The following is a 15,131-nucleotide window of genomic DNA, read 5'->3' on the forward strand; positions in this document are numbered from 1 at the left end:
ATCATTGGAATTCATTGGATTTCGAATTCATATTAGAGTAGGTACCTACCTACCTAGTACGTCCCTACCTATTTAATGGCAAGAACTACATTAACATATAGGTACTTACTTATGTGTATTAGATATGTTATTATATATTTTATCGTACGTAAATCGATCAAAGTAGGTACCTTTGCTTCAAATGAAGCCCATAAAATTGATGATGAGATGGTCTCTTTCCATCCAAATTTGCTGCTGCCTTAATTAGAGCTTTTGGAAAAGATTTGTTCATAAATCCTCCAAACTCGAAAAACCATCTCCTTTCAAGGCACTGGGATGATATAGTATGAAAAGAAAAAAAAATGGTGTAATAAAAAAATATTAAGCGAGCAGAGCCGCGCGGGTTGGTCAATAAGTTCAAATTCTATTTCAATGAAAAAAATAGAATTATCGTTAACTCTCTATAATTGAAATTTAATTTACTACAATTTCGTTACTAAATAAGCGCGCATTGTTGGGACACTTGGGACTGTGTGACAGCGCGGAGTGGCATTCCGAAAAACAACTTTGCCCAAGCCATCGTCATCGGATCTGTGTTACCAGTATCTTGTGGGCGTAACATCCTAAAAATCTCAAATAAAAATCTTAAAAGATAGAATAAAGGGATTTTAACATTTCAAACCAATAACAACTATGACACGACCTTTAACTTTAAATAAAAATATACCTACTTAACAACTAAAATTAGATTATCACTGTGAATGGTATGTTGAATGCATGAAAAGTTTATATTTGAATTTAATTAATTCCCTAAATTTGAGTATGATTTAGTAGTGGCAACTGGATAATTACGTTGCTTAGTAAGACTACGGTAGTACTATTACTTATTCTGTGGTAAGACTCCCGGAAAGTGGAGGAGTTTGATTCGGCGGAAAACGTATTGTTTTCTTGAATGACTTTGATGACATTATGGTAATAAAATTGGTAAGCTAGTTTGAAGTTTGGAATTTGACCGTAGGTGCACTTTAGTATTGTAACAATATATCATAGCATAACACATCGGTAAGTACCTACTACCTATTTCGGCCAGAATCTACGGTCAGACTACTTTGCTATTAATTATCTTCTTTGCAGGTAGATACTGATTATCCAAAGGAAAATATAGTTAACTTTAACAATCGTTTTGTTAAAATCTCTTAGCATTTTGAGTGGCATAATAAAATTAAATGCAAGATCATACTTAATTTAAAATTAAGATTCATGATTTAATTTTGTTGGCTATTCTTTTTCATTTCAACTAAAACCATTTAGGTACCTAATGTTTTCACCTCCGAAACGTGCCTCCTTTCTATAGGTAGGTATGTAGGTACATGCCTATATTATTTTATTCTTTATTGAGTCACCCATTTAAAGAGACCCTGGCCCAGCAAAATGACATATAATATAATGGGTGAAAGATATTCACAAAATATATAGGTAGTTATAGTAGTGTAAAAAAACAACTGGTCACGAGGTCACGGGTTCGATTCCCGGGTCGAGCAAAGTACCTATACCTACCTATATTGTTTTTTCTTATGTCATACGGCTTAAATCTGATTATTTCGTTGTATTACGTATCAATTGATCTCTAGATATTGCATTAATTGATATGAAAACTAAATCTAGAAATCACGATAATATAAAAAAATAAGTAAATGAAAATAAAAACATTTTGTTTTTTCAGTGTAACAAAGCGATGGCACTCAAAGGGATCAAAGTTGTGGAAATGATGGGGCTAGCCCCAGGACCACTTTGTGGAACGATTCTTGCGGATTTCGGAGCCACAGTAACAGTAGTACAAAAGGTAATACATCTGGCTGAAAATTTTCATCAACACTCGTAAAAAAATACAAACATAAATAGGGTAAAATAAAAACCTACCTAAATACAATAACTAATTACATACCTAAATAATATCTTCGCAAGGGTTGAAATTATTGTTTTACGAAAAAAGTTTATTATTCATTAATATTTAATTAACTTACAGATGGAACCCAATCCATTTGACGTAATGTCTAATGGTAAAAGAATGATATCAGTCAACTTAAAAAGCAAAGAAGGTGTTGATGTAGTTAAGAACCTATGCGCTTCTTCAGATGTTCTTATTGACACTTTTCGCCCAGGTGTTATGGAAAAACTAGGCTTAGGGCCAGAAATACTTATGAAGAAAAATTCGCGTCTAGTATATGCAAGACTGACGGGATATGGACAGAGCGGGTTTTATAGAAATAAAGCGGGGCATGATATAAATTACGTTGCAATGTCAGGAATACTTTCCATGCTCAGCAAAGATAAACAGCCGCCACAACCACCTGTTAATCTTTTGAGTGACTTTGCTGGTGGTGGTGTCTTATGTGCCTTGGGGATAATATTAGCGTTATTTGAACGAACGAGTTCAGGAAAGGGTCAAATAGTTGATTCTAGTATGACAGAAGGTGCAGCCTATGTTGGAACATGGTTATTTAAATCAAAAAAATTACCCATTTGGTCTGGTGAACCAGGAACGAATGCTATAGATGGCGGACTCGCTTGTTATACAACATATAAGACAAAAGATGGGAAATTTATGGCAGTAGGTGCACTGGAACCACAATTCTACACTAACTTCTTAAAAGGTTTGGAGTTGTCTGAAGATGAATATCCTCAGATGGGTGACACAGACTCTTGTAAAACTAAATTTCAGGAAATATTTTTATCAAAAACTCAAGAAGAATGGTGTAACATATTTGATAAAATAGATGCGTGTGTCACGCCAGTTTTAGATATGGATTTAGTTGACAAACATAAATATCGCGCATCAGACGAATCCTTTTACAGAAATGAAAATTTGGTTATACCAGAACCGGCTCCAAAACTATCTCGCACTCCAGGCGTATCTACCGGCAACAAATCCTCTCCAGCGCCTGGACAGCACACAATAGAAGTACTAAAAGAGATAGGTTATACAAAACATTCAATAGAACAATTAATCAAGAATGGTAGTGTGTATGCAATGAGACAATCAAATCTATAACTATTATTTATTAATGGCATTTTTCTGTAATTTCATGTTTTATTTTTATTATGTCTTCTGTTATTGAGGGTAATATATTTTGTTTATTTAAAAATATGGGATGTGTGGTGATTGACTCCATTACTTTTAATATATGTATCAAATCAAATTTGATTGTGTCAATACCTAAGATATATTTACTCAAGCCCATTCTTGACTTTCCTTCTAATTGATTTAACCTTTTCTTGGCAATATAGCACAAGAAACTAATAAAATCTTTGAAATCCATGCCAAAAAGTGATTTCAAAATAAGTTGGCACTGTGAAGAATATTCTGGAGAGTCTTTAAACTCTTCAATTTGATGTTCAACCATAGTCAAATTAGTTTGTAATGCTGTCCAAACTATATGTACATTACATGCATTTATCCAGTTATGATTTACAGATATGGTATTTAGTTCATTTGCCACCTGATGATGCCATCCAGAAGGAACAAATATGGCATCACCTTTTTCTTGTATTATTTCATAGTATTTCACATTAGTATGTTTCTCTGCCTCAAATAATAAGGGTAAGTTTCCAAAGGAATCTTTCAATTTGTCTTCCTCACCAGGTGGAAATAAAATCCATTTCTTTCTACCTACTATATTCACAGACCAGCTGTATGAACAATAAACATCTTCATGCAATGGTGTCCTGAAATGTTAAAATATTATTATAATGTTTAGTTACTAGCTGACTAACAGTTTTATATCATGTGTAAAAGTTTGTAAATAAATACACAAAATGTAGGATGAATGTTAATGGAATGCATAAATTATACATGGCTTGGCCTTCACTATAATTAATTCTTAAATTTTTTGGAAATGAAAGGCTAATATTTCTTGATACAGTTTTACAGCTTTCAGTGCGAGCGCAACATAATGTTGTGTTCAGGAACATAGCTACAAGGCAGTGCAACTAAATATAAAAACAAGGCATTTGAGAGAAGAGTTTAGGTAATGGAATGGATGATGGTGATAGTTCAAAATTCTGACCCTGAAAATAAAGAGATGAAATCAATAAAGCAGGTTGAGTTCTGTATCAGCTCTGCACATGCAGTTGCCATATTTAGGCTGATTTGCTAAATTTTAATACAATTTTTTTTGTTATTTCAAAATGCACCATACTGTAAAACTGTTGTGTGATTTCTCCAATACTAAAGGGGTACTGTTTAATTTCATTAAAACATTTATTTGATGACTTACAGAGACTGAGACTTAAACAATTTTTTTCTCCTGTAAAATATTTAAAACCAGCAAATTATGTATCGAGGCGGATCTGAGGGAGCTTCAAGCCGGTGATTGGCAAGAAGTGGCCAAAGATCGGGCAAAGTGGCGTTCTCTCGTGTCGGAGGCCAAGACACATTTTGGGTTGTTGAGCCAACGGAGTAAGAAAATTATGTATCGACGATACATTGAAATTGAAACAAGCACAAATGCAATCAGCAATTTTAAATATAAGCTATAACGTCAGTCACTCTATGTATAAGTGATTGTGAAAATGAATTCTGGGGCAGGTACTCACCAAGACCCTTTGGGCCCAATGTACACAAACATAAAATCATCTTCATTATTATCCATAGCAAATTCATTGAGCCAGTCAAGTGCAAAAAATATAGGAATTTCATAAAAATTGTCATCTGGTTTATTTCGTCTGAGATGCCAATCTTTTAAGTACAACAGTCTATTGTCTTTATGGTGTTTCATATAATCCATGTACTCAGTTACTTTCATATCAATTTTACAATGAGAGTTATACTGTATATTGTTACAATCTGCTACAGGAGCTTCAAGATTTCCATATTTATCTTTGAGGTAATCATAGTTGATTTCGTTATTGCAAACCCACTTCTTCGTACATTCCCATTCAGAAGCTATATTTCTGATTATGCAAGGTGTATTTTTAATCATAAAATTGGAAAAAAAATCTAGAAAAGATAATTCGCTGCACTCCAAACTTGAACTAACAACACTCCAGCAATTGTAGTTATATTCAGGAATATCTATTAATGGACATTCGATTTTATTAATAGACATAGTGAATTCAAATAACTTAGTTTTTTTATAATTATTAAGCTTAATTATTCATTATAATTTTAATTCAACATTACATTTATCAAACATTATTCTTATAGCGCCTAACTATAAATATATAATATGCCAAATGACAAAATTATTTAAAATCTAGTGTCTTGTGAAGTCTTGTCATTCAAGACGACGACAGTGACATTTCACCATAGAGTAATAAAAATATAAATAAATAAATAAAACGAAAATTAAAAATTTAATAACATCATTATTATTCCGAGATAGAAAATCAAAACGACGTAGTTTATTTATACCGAAATTAAAAGACGTTTTGAAAAGAAACAGGAATCGATGTTTAATCAAACCATAAACAAATCGAAGATATTCTAGTCAGATCAATTAATAACTCGAAATGTAACCAAAAATCGCATATTTTGGATAAAATAAGCTAAGGCAGAGTAAATACAAACTAAAGACTGCTGACTGAGCCATTGCCATTGTAAGCCTTAAATCGTAAAAGTGATGTAGCGATTCCAGCAACAATTATAACTAATGTCAATTACTCTTACTGGGTACATCCCTACAGCGTGCATTGTTTTGTGTTGTCTGTGTGTCGTTGGACTCAATAATCTGTTCAGTTCTATGTCAGTTTATTTCCTAACGAATTACAGACAATATCGAAACGTAAACTAAGTAATTCTTCATATTTGCATTTGTATGATAAGTACGTGATTTAGTAGAACACTATGTCTGTAGCTTTTGCAGCACGAGGCAATCGGCCTCCGTTGAACCCGGCACAGATCCAAAAAATGTTAGACGAAAACGCTCATTTGATACAAACTATTCAAGAATATCAAGCGAAAGGGCAACTTATGGAGTGTCATCAGTACCAGCAAGTTTTACACCGAAATTTAGTTTATTTAGCATCTGTAGCTGACGCTAACCAAAATATACAGAACCTTTTACCTGTAAGTATTACATTCACGTTTTTTTGGTCTTGTTGTAACATTCTAAATTTAGGATATATTGACAGTGAATAATTCTGATGATCTATTTGCAATCCTTTACCATTTGGTCAAATTTATGTCAAGTTTCATACTGTACACTCATAGTTCATAAACATTATGTAAATCTTCAGTAAAAGGTAATAATAAGTGTATCTTGTAATATTAATGATTGTTGCAGCCTCCTCATCAGTTAGCTGCTGGAAATGTGGCAATACCACAGGCTCCACCAATAAACTCACCATCACCAAGTGGTGGTGATGTGTCTGGCTCTGCTCAACAATCATACAGACCTGCAGGTGTTTCAACAACGCCAACAAGACCTACTCAATCTTATGGACAGCGACCATATCCTCAGAATCAATATCAAGCACAGTACCAGGGAGCACCAGGTGTTTACCCTCCTCAACCTAACTATGGACCACCCAGCCAAGGATATGGACCACCTAATCCTTCTCAACAACCTCAGGGGTATCCACCCAATTCTAACTATGGCCCACCCATTACTACTTCACCAAGTAACTACCCTCCGTCAACCCATCCAGGACCTGGCTATCCTCCATCATCTGGACAGCAACCATATGCTCCACCACCAGGCAGTCCAGCTGCTGCTGGGACTCCATATCCTGTAAGGGGAGCGTCTCAACCAGCTTACACTGGTAATTCTGTTTATCCGCCATCTCAAACAGGTTCTAATTATCCCAATGTAGGTGTTAGTACTTACAATAATTCGACTGGTTCCCAACCTCAACCATATCAATCCCAACCCTTCCCTAATACAACCCCTACATCAGCATACAGTTCAACTCCTACATCTCAGCCAAACAGGTCTCCTCAACCTCCACCTAGTGGTTATTCATCTCAGAATCCTCCCAGTTCTGGATATGGCTCTCCTTCAGCTCAATCGCCCACATACAACTCTAGTTCACATGGTAATAATCCTCCTCCTGCAACTGTTGCATCTGGAGCAACGGCATCAAGTGGTCCACCTGGTCAACAGTATCCTCCTCCGGGACAAGCTTCTCCTTACCCTCCTTCCACCCAGCCTCCATATTCTAATCCCTCTTCACAACCTGGAAGCCCTGCACCCTCGGTATCAACAGCACCACCACCACAAACATCATACCCACAGAACCCTCAAAATTACCCACCAGCTGGAGGTGGTTATCCCCCTCATGCGTATCAACAAGGCTATCCTCCAGCTCAATATCCTCCCTCACCTTATCCATATGCTCGTGCTCCTACTCCAGGAGCTCCTCCACCTGGCGGCCCACAGCCATATCCTGGCTATGGATTCCAACCTCCTACTCAACAGTAAATTAAGTTATATGCAGTAAACTTGTAAATTATAAATAATGATAAACAATTCAGTCCACAAAATCTGGCCCTTGTGTGTGTGCGCGTGTGTGTGTTAAAATAAGATAATGTTATTTGTAAATGACTTACCCCTGGTTTCTGAGGTGCATTTAGTGGTAGTTTATCTATTCTATTGTGTTTAAATTCATACAAAAAGCATGTTATAGAGTAGATAAACTACTGCTAAATGAACTCATAAATTAGGGATAATGCTGCAGATTGTTTTCTCTAGTTAGACTATTACGTATTTTTTACTGCAATACAGTAGCATATAAGACAGTTTTTGCAACAGTGAAAACAATTCTTATTTTTCTATTTGTTTAAAGTGTTTAATTTTCCATTATGTATTCTTTGTACCTATAGAAATAGAATAAATAAATTTTCATTTTAAATACCCCACTTAAGTTTCAACTAGCTAAACCATGATCTAATTAGTAGCTAGTTTATTTATGATTTTTGCAGTGTAATATTTGTTATTGATAATGATAATGTCTTTTATGTTTAATGTAATTATTTAAATATACTATTTTTAATATACAAGTTTTCAATTTTGTATATGTCTTTAGAATAAAACCAGACAATCCAGTGACAGAGGTCATGTATTTAGACAGCTAAATCTATACTAATATTATAAAGCTGAAGAGTTTGTTTGTTTGATTGTTTGTTTGAACGCGCTAATCTTGGGAACTACTGGTCCGATTTGAAAAATTATTTCAGTGTTAGATAGCCCATTTATCGAGGAAGGCTATAGGCTATATATCATCACGCTACGACCAATAGGAGCGGAGTAGCAATGAGAAATGTTACAAAAACGGGGAAAATCATGACGCATTCTCCCTTATGTGACGCAGACGAAGTTGCGCGAGTCAGCTAGTTATCTATACTAATATTATAAAGCTGAAGAGTTTGTTTGTTTGTTTGAACGCGCTAATCTTGGGAACTACTGGTCCGATTTGAAAAATTCTTTCAGTGTTAGATAGCCCATTTATCGAGGAAGGCTATAGGCTATATATCATCACGCTACGACCAATAGGAGCGGAGTAGCAATGAGAAATGTTACAAAAACGGGGAAAATCATGACGCATTCTCCCTTATGCGACGCAAACGAAGTTGCGCGAGTCAGCTAGTTATTAAGAAAAAGAAGGTGTTACTATGGATATGAGATTTTGAAAGAGTGACACAGATTCGAAGCTGGGGAACAAAAATTGAACTTAGACGTGTTTTGAGTATACTGTAAAGAGCTATCATCACATTCGGTGCCTAACTTGCTATGAAATTCATTTCTAAATTTTAAAATGTGGCAAGTAACTAAAGTATTTGGGGGAAATGTAAAAAATGTTTAGATTATCAATTTAGACTCCACTCTTAATATAAAATTTTCCGAAACTTATATAATATCAGTTGGTTTTAGAGAGGTTTTTACCTTCTGATATCAGTTTCGGTTACGGTTACAATGCTCTATTACATCCCTGCTTAAAATTACGCGACAGACCGTATATTACTACCATTTGAAAGTTCCTAACACATTGCTGCAATTCGATACTAATCCAAAACTCGAGCTATATGGTATCAACGAGTCGGCCGCTAGTGGTCAACAAGCTTCGTGTCTATCCCTATTCAATTTTTTATCTAGAGCTGGAAGTTAGCAACGCATTTTCAACTTGTCTGCAACTCGTCGACAACGAGGGATACCGTGTCCGTTCTAGTCGATAGGAGAACTACAAGACCGCGCGTTTTTTATTTCTTTTCAACTCACTTGTTGAAGTGTCACTCTCACTTAACACTTAAGTTTAGATAACGAACGTGTTTGACCACAACTATTCTACTCGAATGAAACTTTCTCTAAATACGACGCGGCGGGTCATCTGAAGTGACCAAAGTTTGAATGAAACACTATCGATTTAGAATTGAATTCTGTTGGGAGTAATGAGTTTAATGTGTGTAATCTCTTTGAAATTTTGTATATAGACATGCTTTCTGTACAGAAAAGTATGAAGTACACCTTGTACACAAGTACTTCATACTTTTCTTACTTACTTATATACCCTGATGAAAGACAAACTAGGTAAAGATTGTGTGGCCCAACCAGCCAGTTGTAGTGGAAACAATTCAAAATAATACTAAAGATATTTTTCTTAATAAGTTTTCTTTTCACTAATGACTAAATACATAATCTAGGTATCAATAGTTTATAAAAGCTATGTTTCTTCAAATGTTATTGATGACTCATCAAATGGTTGAACAGATTCATCATAGTATTCAAGCGGCAAGTCATCCACTAGTGGTTGTGTTGGAAAAGGTGGTGAGGTCTTATGTTTCCTCAAAGGTAAGACGGTATCAAATAAATAGCACATAGCTCCAGTTTCACCAGGAATAGCAACACCTAATGTCCAGATAACATTGTGTTTTGTATTTATGCGAAGAATTTTTACACCACGTAGGGTTCTCCATCTAGAAATCAAGCAAGTTATTAGTTATTACTATGATCATTTTTACAAACACTCACATTTTCAGCATTGTACAATAAGTATACCTGTTTCCCATATGTCCTGGCATTTTAGTTCCTGGCCATACTCTTGCCTTTTCACCTCCAGCTCCTATGTTACCAGGTCGCCTGTGAGTTTTCGTCACACCATGTGATGCTGGCATACCCTTAAATCCCCAACGTTTAATAACACCTTGGAATCCACGATCCATTCTGAAAGGAAGATATAAGTTAGTAACCTTTGCCATTTTAATAATATTTTTTTTACGATAATTGTCAATACTCACGTTTTGGCCCTTACATCTATGTAGTCCCCAGGCCTGAAGTGTGTAGCATATAAAGGTGTGCCTGGCGGTATGTAGGCATTCGGTGAAACCATGAATCTACACAGATGTTGTTTCGGTAGCATGCCAGCTCTATCAAACTGGCCGCAATACTCTCTTGTGACTGTACTGGGGTCTATAGTCTCAGCACCTACCAGCAGACATCCCAGTGTTTTCTTTTCTTTCCATACAACTTTTGTAGTCTTCATCGGATTAAATTCTTCAGGAGGAATATATTTAATAACATGATTGTCCACAACCTAGTGGTGTTAAAAACATTTGTGTTTTTAATAAATACATTTAATTAAAGCAAAGTATAAATTAAATTTGGTGACTTCCTTTCTGATTGAAATAAATGTAATGCATAAAAGTAAAGTTATCAAACAAAACTTACCTGCAATAAGGTTGTTTGCATCTTTGTTCCATCTTTTGACCACAGTGGATAATTTCCTATTTTGCGAGCTATCAGCCCCACTCTGCGAGTGAACGGATTCCACTGAGCAGTTTGATGGGTATCAACATTGGCAAGAGGAGATTCTAACACAGCCTGTTTCTGTTTTCTCTCTTGTAAAACCTCCTCAATGAACTGTTTATTTTCCGAAGTTATGAAATCATCTGACCCCTGTAATCATAAGTATATGGTGGTTATATGTTTGTATACCATTGTTTACTGTCGTATATGAAAAAAATCATACCTTTCTTTCTTTAGATGTATACCAGTATGGTGGTCGATATCTAGGTGACTGAAGAGATCGGGAACTTAAGTGATCAATTCTGAAATTAATATGATCCAAAATATTATACTGCTATTAGTCTACACAAATAACTACACAATTATTGAATTCTAACCTCAATCGACTTAGAGCTTTTTGCAAGATATTTAGGTTGCAGGTACTCATGTTTGTATGTGTTCGCAATTAATATGTTCACTTAATTTGTTACAGCTATAAACTTCCGACCATACATTTATTTATTTTTAAACTTCATCAATAGCAAAACTTTACAGTACCTACATTAGGTGCTGTAATCTACTGTGTGCACTGATTTGACACTGATGACAGATGACAATAAGTTAGACCACTCAAATGCTCAGCAAGTAGGTGCCTACTAGCTACTACGAGTTAATTAAAAGTAAAAATAAACTAAAACATATGGCATTCTTCTCAAGTTATATAATTATCTAAATGATTGCCTTTCTGCATATACCTAATATATCTACTTTTTAAAATATGCTAATCGTAAACAATATATCGCACTCCCGGTGCAACACTGTCACTTTTGTAAAAAAAAAACAAATCTATAGATATCTTACAAAGTCATTGTTGTGTGAAGTGTCAACGTTTTAAATGCTTCTTCTGAAAAACTACATTTTTGCATAAGTGACAGTATTGCACCGGGGATGCGATATATTAGATTAAAAATATGTGTCCCATCTGTCAAGTGTCAAATATGTCATTTAGTAGAATATACTAAGGTACTTGTTTGTTTTGAACAGGTGCTACTTCCTTTACAATGGTTTTAAAAATATTGTTAATAGTTTTATGTGTATGTGTGTTATCTCAATCTCAAAAAGATGGCATAGTTATAACAGGACCTGGATTAACACCTCAATCTATTGTAATGCCGGCGAGATATTTCTTTATCAATTTTACATCTATCAATGAACAGTCGTAAGTAGTTATTTACTTAACGTGCCTTGCCGGTTTCACTACTTACAGACAAACTATTGGACTAAAGACTGGGAGATTCAAGATATGAGAAACCCGATATAAATTAGTTTTGTTGTGCTAAACCGGTAGCCGATTTTTGTTCAGAGGCGGTGAAACTAGGAATAATAAAAAGAAGTTCAAAACTTTGGTAGTCTCTATGAACCTACATACTACAGATTATTTTACTAAATCTGGTAATAGTAATCAGTTGGATGCTTGTGATGATAAATCATGAAAACCTCTATACATGTTACTTAAACTTCTTTTAATCAACAGAATAAGAGTACAATGCAATGAATATAGACTAAAAAAATAACTTTAATCTAGGAAACAAAAGTAAAATATGAGTGATATTGTTGCTAGTCAGGCTGTAGCTCACCTTTTATGATCAAACTGATGGACAGAGCTTGATATTTTTTTAGCTAGTGTTCATCTTTCTTACTCATATAAAATTATCTTACTCGTATAAGTATTGGTGATGTAATCATAAAGCATTTTAAAGAAAATGTTTATTATTTTTGGTATCCAAAACTAATTCATATGCTTTCAGGTACACTCCAACATTAGCTAAAGATTTAGTTGTGGATATAGAAGGTAGATCCAGTTCAAGCAAGCATTGTAGAGTTTGGGTCAACAAATTGGATAGAAAAGATGGCACATTTATAGTTCGTTACAAACTATATGAAACATGCCTCCATTTATCAATCCATGTTTATTATAAAAAGAAAGATGTCAGCGGTTCACCATTTACTTTTAAAGGTATTTATGTATTTCATTGTATATAGTCTTAATTACGAAATCAAACCTTTTCACCTCCTGCACCAACTAAGGTGTCTTTAGTGTAGGTGTAGTTTTGTGTAGATATGATACCAACTTATTTTGTGAAGGATTGATTTTAATTAAAAGTGAACAAGTTATATTTTTTAGGTGTAGCACACAATAAATATGTATGCGCAAAAGTATTGGAAAAATATAGAAGGAAGATGAATTTTATTTGCCCCATCCAACTTAATGGTTGGTTATAAACTACTAGTAGTATATCTTTATAAAGTAGTATCTATTTTCTAAATTATATTAGAATATTGCTCAATAGTAGCCCAGAGTTTGGTTATATTTATTTAATTTATTATTTTTTACAGGACCCATCTATCCTGACCAATGTGATTGTCCTAAGACTGATTTTAAACAGTGGTTTGCTGATTATGGTTGTAACCAAGAATATGATCAAATTCAACAAGATCTTAAACCATTTAAGGATTTAGATATGAAACAACAAGTAAAAGAGATAATTAAAAAATATCATCATCCTGAAAGTACCAGCTTTTGTCATTACATCATTAAAGATAATGAGTTATATAGAAACTGTTATGGAAAGCATGTTGGTTTTAACATGTTTTCTGATAATATCTTATTATCTCTTACAAGAAAAGTAAAGTTGCCAAATATAGAATTAATCATTAACCTTGGGGACTGGCCTCTTGTGCACAAACATGATGATGTTCTGCCCATATTCTCATGGTGTGGCAATGGTGATTACTTTGATATAGTCATGCCAACATATGACTTGACAGAATCTACTCTAGAAAATATGGGAAGGTAAGAACAAGAACAATCAATATTTTTTACAAGAAGTGAACAAAAATCATTACTTCTTCAAAAATACTTTTGTGTCATGGTCTGTTTGTTTTACATTGCAGAGTAACTTTAGACACTTTGTCAGTGCAAGGTGGTGCAGAACTGGCATGGTCGAAGCGTGAGCCTCGAGCAGTATGGCGCGGTCGCGACTCGCGCGCTGAACGTTTGAAGCTGATTGATATCGCAAAAGCTAATCCCGATTTGTTTAATGCATCCCTTACAAACTTCTTCTTCTTCAGGGACAAAGAGCAACAATATGGACCAAAGCAACCTCACATTTCGTTCTTTAAGTTCTTTGATGTAAGCATATTTTTTTTTATATAGTATAGACTAGAAAGAAACTACATTATTTAAATTGGTGATGTACATGATATTTACAATGCAGGCACCTTTTCACTATGGACATCTGATAAGATCCTTTTCTATTTTTTCATAAACTGACTGACTGACTTTCATAGCATTAGAAATAATACATAATTTCACAATCTTTTTATAATCCTTTGTATTTAAGATTGCTATTTTCTTTTTAGTATAAATATCAGATAAATATTGACGGGACGGTAGCAGCGTATCGAATGCCGTACTTACTGGCGGGCGGCGGAATGGTTCTTAAACAAGACTCGCCATATTATGAACACTTCTACAGTCAACTTACTGCTTGGGAACATTACGTGCCAATAGCCAGAGATTTATCAGATCTAGTTGATAGAGTCAAATGGGCTCGGGACAACGATGATAAAGCGCAACAAATAGCAATTAATGCGAAGAATTATGCTAACCAATATTTGCTGCCACAGCACGTGATTTGTTATCACGCGGCACTATTTTGGGTATGTTTATTTTTATTATGGTTCATAGAACATCTTGCAAAAAAAGAGAAAATCATCTTGTTCATTAAAATATTAAGTATGTTAAATCAGTTACGACTTACGAAACTAACAGTCATACAGTTAACATCTCGGACACTTTTTAGGCTTTATAAGGTACAAGTATTCCACTTAACCTATATTGTACTGTTTATAAGCTGTTTGTTTCCCAAAGAATAATTAAACAAACAGTAATTTGTTAGCCTATATTCTCTCTCCAATAATTTAAAATAATAAAAGTTGTTTATTTAAATCGTTTTCAGGAATGGAGTAAGCGGATTAAAAGTGAGGTAGAAGTTGAAGAAGGAATGACGCATGTTCCACAACCTTCCTTCGAATGTAACTGTGATTCTATAGAGCGTAAGATTCGCGATGATTTGTAACTATGGTGGCCATACAAAAGCCAAAATTAATCTGTCTGACAGATTTACTGCTAAATATACGTAACATATCGTCAAAGACGTTAGTCAACTGTTAATAATATACTTTTATAATCTCATTACAATCTCAGTTAAAAGTTTTTGTAAAAATATTTAAAATGTGTTCTTGATCAAATTAGCATATTAAATAATTATTTAAGTGATTGTTTTAACAGTTAGTACAACTAATAGATTTGTAAAATAAAGATTTATTAACAATTTCGATATTTTTTTTTTTTTGTAACATATTATAATC

The 15,131-nt window shown here is 34.3% G+C and overlaps 5 protein-coding genes across 8 annotated transcripts; 3 read left to right on the plus strand and 2 right to left on the minus strand.

Annotated features, from left to right (window-relative positions):
- Nucleotides 1–825: 825 nt before the first annotated feature.
- On the plus strand, nt 826–3,195 carry Amacr (Alpha-methylacyl-CoA racemase). Of its 4 annotated transcripts, none has more exons than XM_076136396.1 (3): nt 826–963; nt 1,703–1,822; nt 2,006–3,195. In XM_076136396.1, exons 1-3 carry the CDS (start codon nt 949–951, stop codon nt 3,029–3,031), a joined length of 1,161 nt encoding a protein of 386 aa, XP_075992511.1. In that variant the 5' UTR covers nt 826–948; the 3' UTR covers nt 3,032–3,195. The 4 variants fall into 4 exon arrangements, with proteins under 4 accessions (XP_075992511.1, XP_075992512.1, XP_075992513.1 ...); XM_076136397.1 differs by having other exon boundaries at nt 852–951; XM_076136398.1 differs by having other exon boundaries at nt 862–1,041.
- On the minus strand, nt 3,042–5,249 carry JMJD4 (jumonji domain containing 4). The gene is made up of 2 exons (XM_076135663.1): nt 4,576–5,249; nt 3,042–3,705 (listed from the first exon to the last, which is right to left on the minus strand). Exons 1-2 carry the CDS (start codon nt 5,085–5,087, stop codon nt 3,042–3,044), a joined length of 1,176 nt encoding a protein of 391 aa, XP_075991778.1. The 5' UTR covers nt 5,088–5,249.
- A 415-nt stretch (nt 5,250–5,664) lies between these two features.
- Nucleotides 5,665–7,991, plus strand: LOC142987559 (uncharacterized). The gene is made up of 2 exons (XM_076136400.1): nt 5,665–6,046; nt 6,264–7,991. Exons 1-2 carry the CDS (start codon nt 5,825–5,827, stop codon nt 7,398–7,400), a joined length of 1,359 nt encoding a protein of 452 aa, XP_075992515.1. The 5' UTR covers nt 5,665–5,824; the 3' UTR covers nt 7,401–7,991.
- A 1,359-nt stretch (nt 7,992–9,350) lies between these two features.
- Nucleotides 9,351–11,305, minus strand: mRpL3 (mitochondrial ribosomal protein L3). The gene is made up of 6 exons (XM_076136408.1): nt 11,096–11,305; nt 10,942–11,020; nt 10,641–10,868; nt 10,211–10,506; nt 9,972–10,136; nt 9,351–9,889 (listed from the first exon to the last, which is right to left on the minus strand). Exons 1-6 carry the CDS (start codon nt 11,143–11,145, stop codon nt 9,637–9,639), a joined length of 1,071 nt encoding a protein of 356 aa, XP_075992523.1. The 5' UTR covers nt 11,146–11,305; the 3' UTR covers nt 9,351–9,636.
- A 200-nt stretch (nt 11,306–11,505) lies between these two features.
- Nucleotides 11,506–15,098, plus strand: LOC142987563 (protein O-glucosyltransferase 2-like). Its single transcript, XM_076136406.1, has 6 exons — nt 11,506–11,916; nt 12,506–12,714; nt 13,095–13,551; nt 13,653–13,890; nt 14,121–14,420; nt 14,720–15,098. The coding sequence occupies exons 1-6, from the start codon at nt 11,759–11,761 to the stop codon at nt 14,837–14,839; spliced, it is 1,482 nt and encodes a 493-aa protein (XP_075992521.1). The 5' UTR covers nt 11,506–11,758; the 3' UTR covers nt 14,840–15,098.
- The last annotated feature ends 33 nt before the right edge of the window (nt 15,099–15,131 follow it).

The sequence above is a fragment of the Anticarsia gemmatalis genome, chromosome 3 (assembly GCF_050436995.1).
Source record: "Anticarsia gemmatalis isolate Benzon Research Colony breed Stoneville strain chromosome 3, ilAntGemm2 primary, whole genome shotgun sequence".
NCBI lineage: Eukaryota > Metazoa > Arthropoda > Insecta > Lepidoptera > Erebidae > Anticarsia > Anticarsia gemmatalis.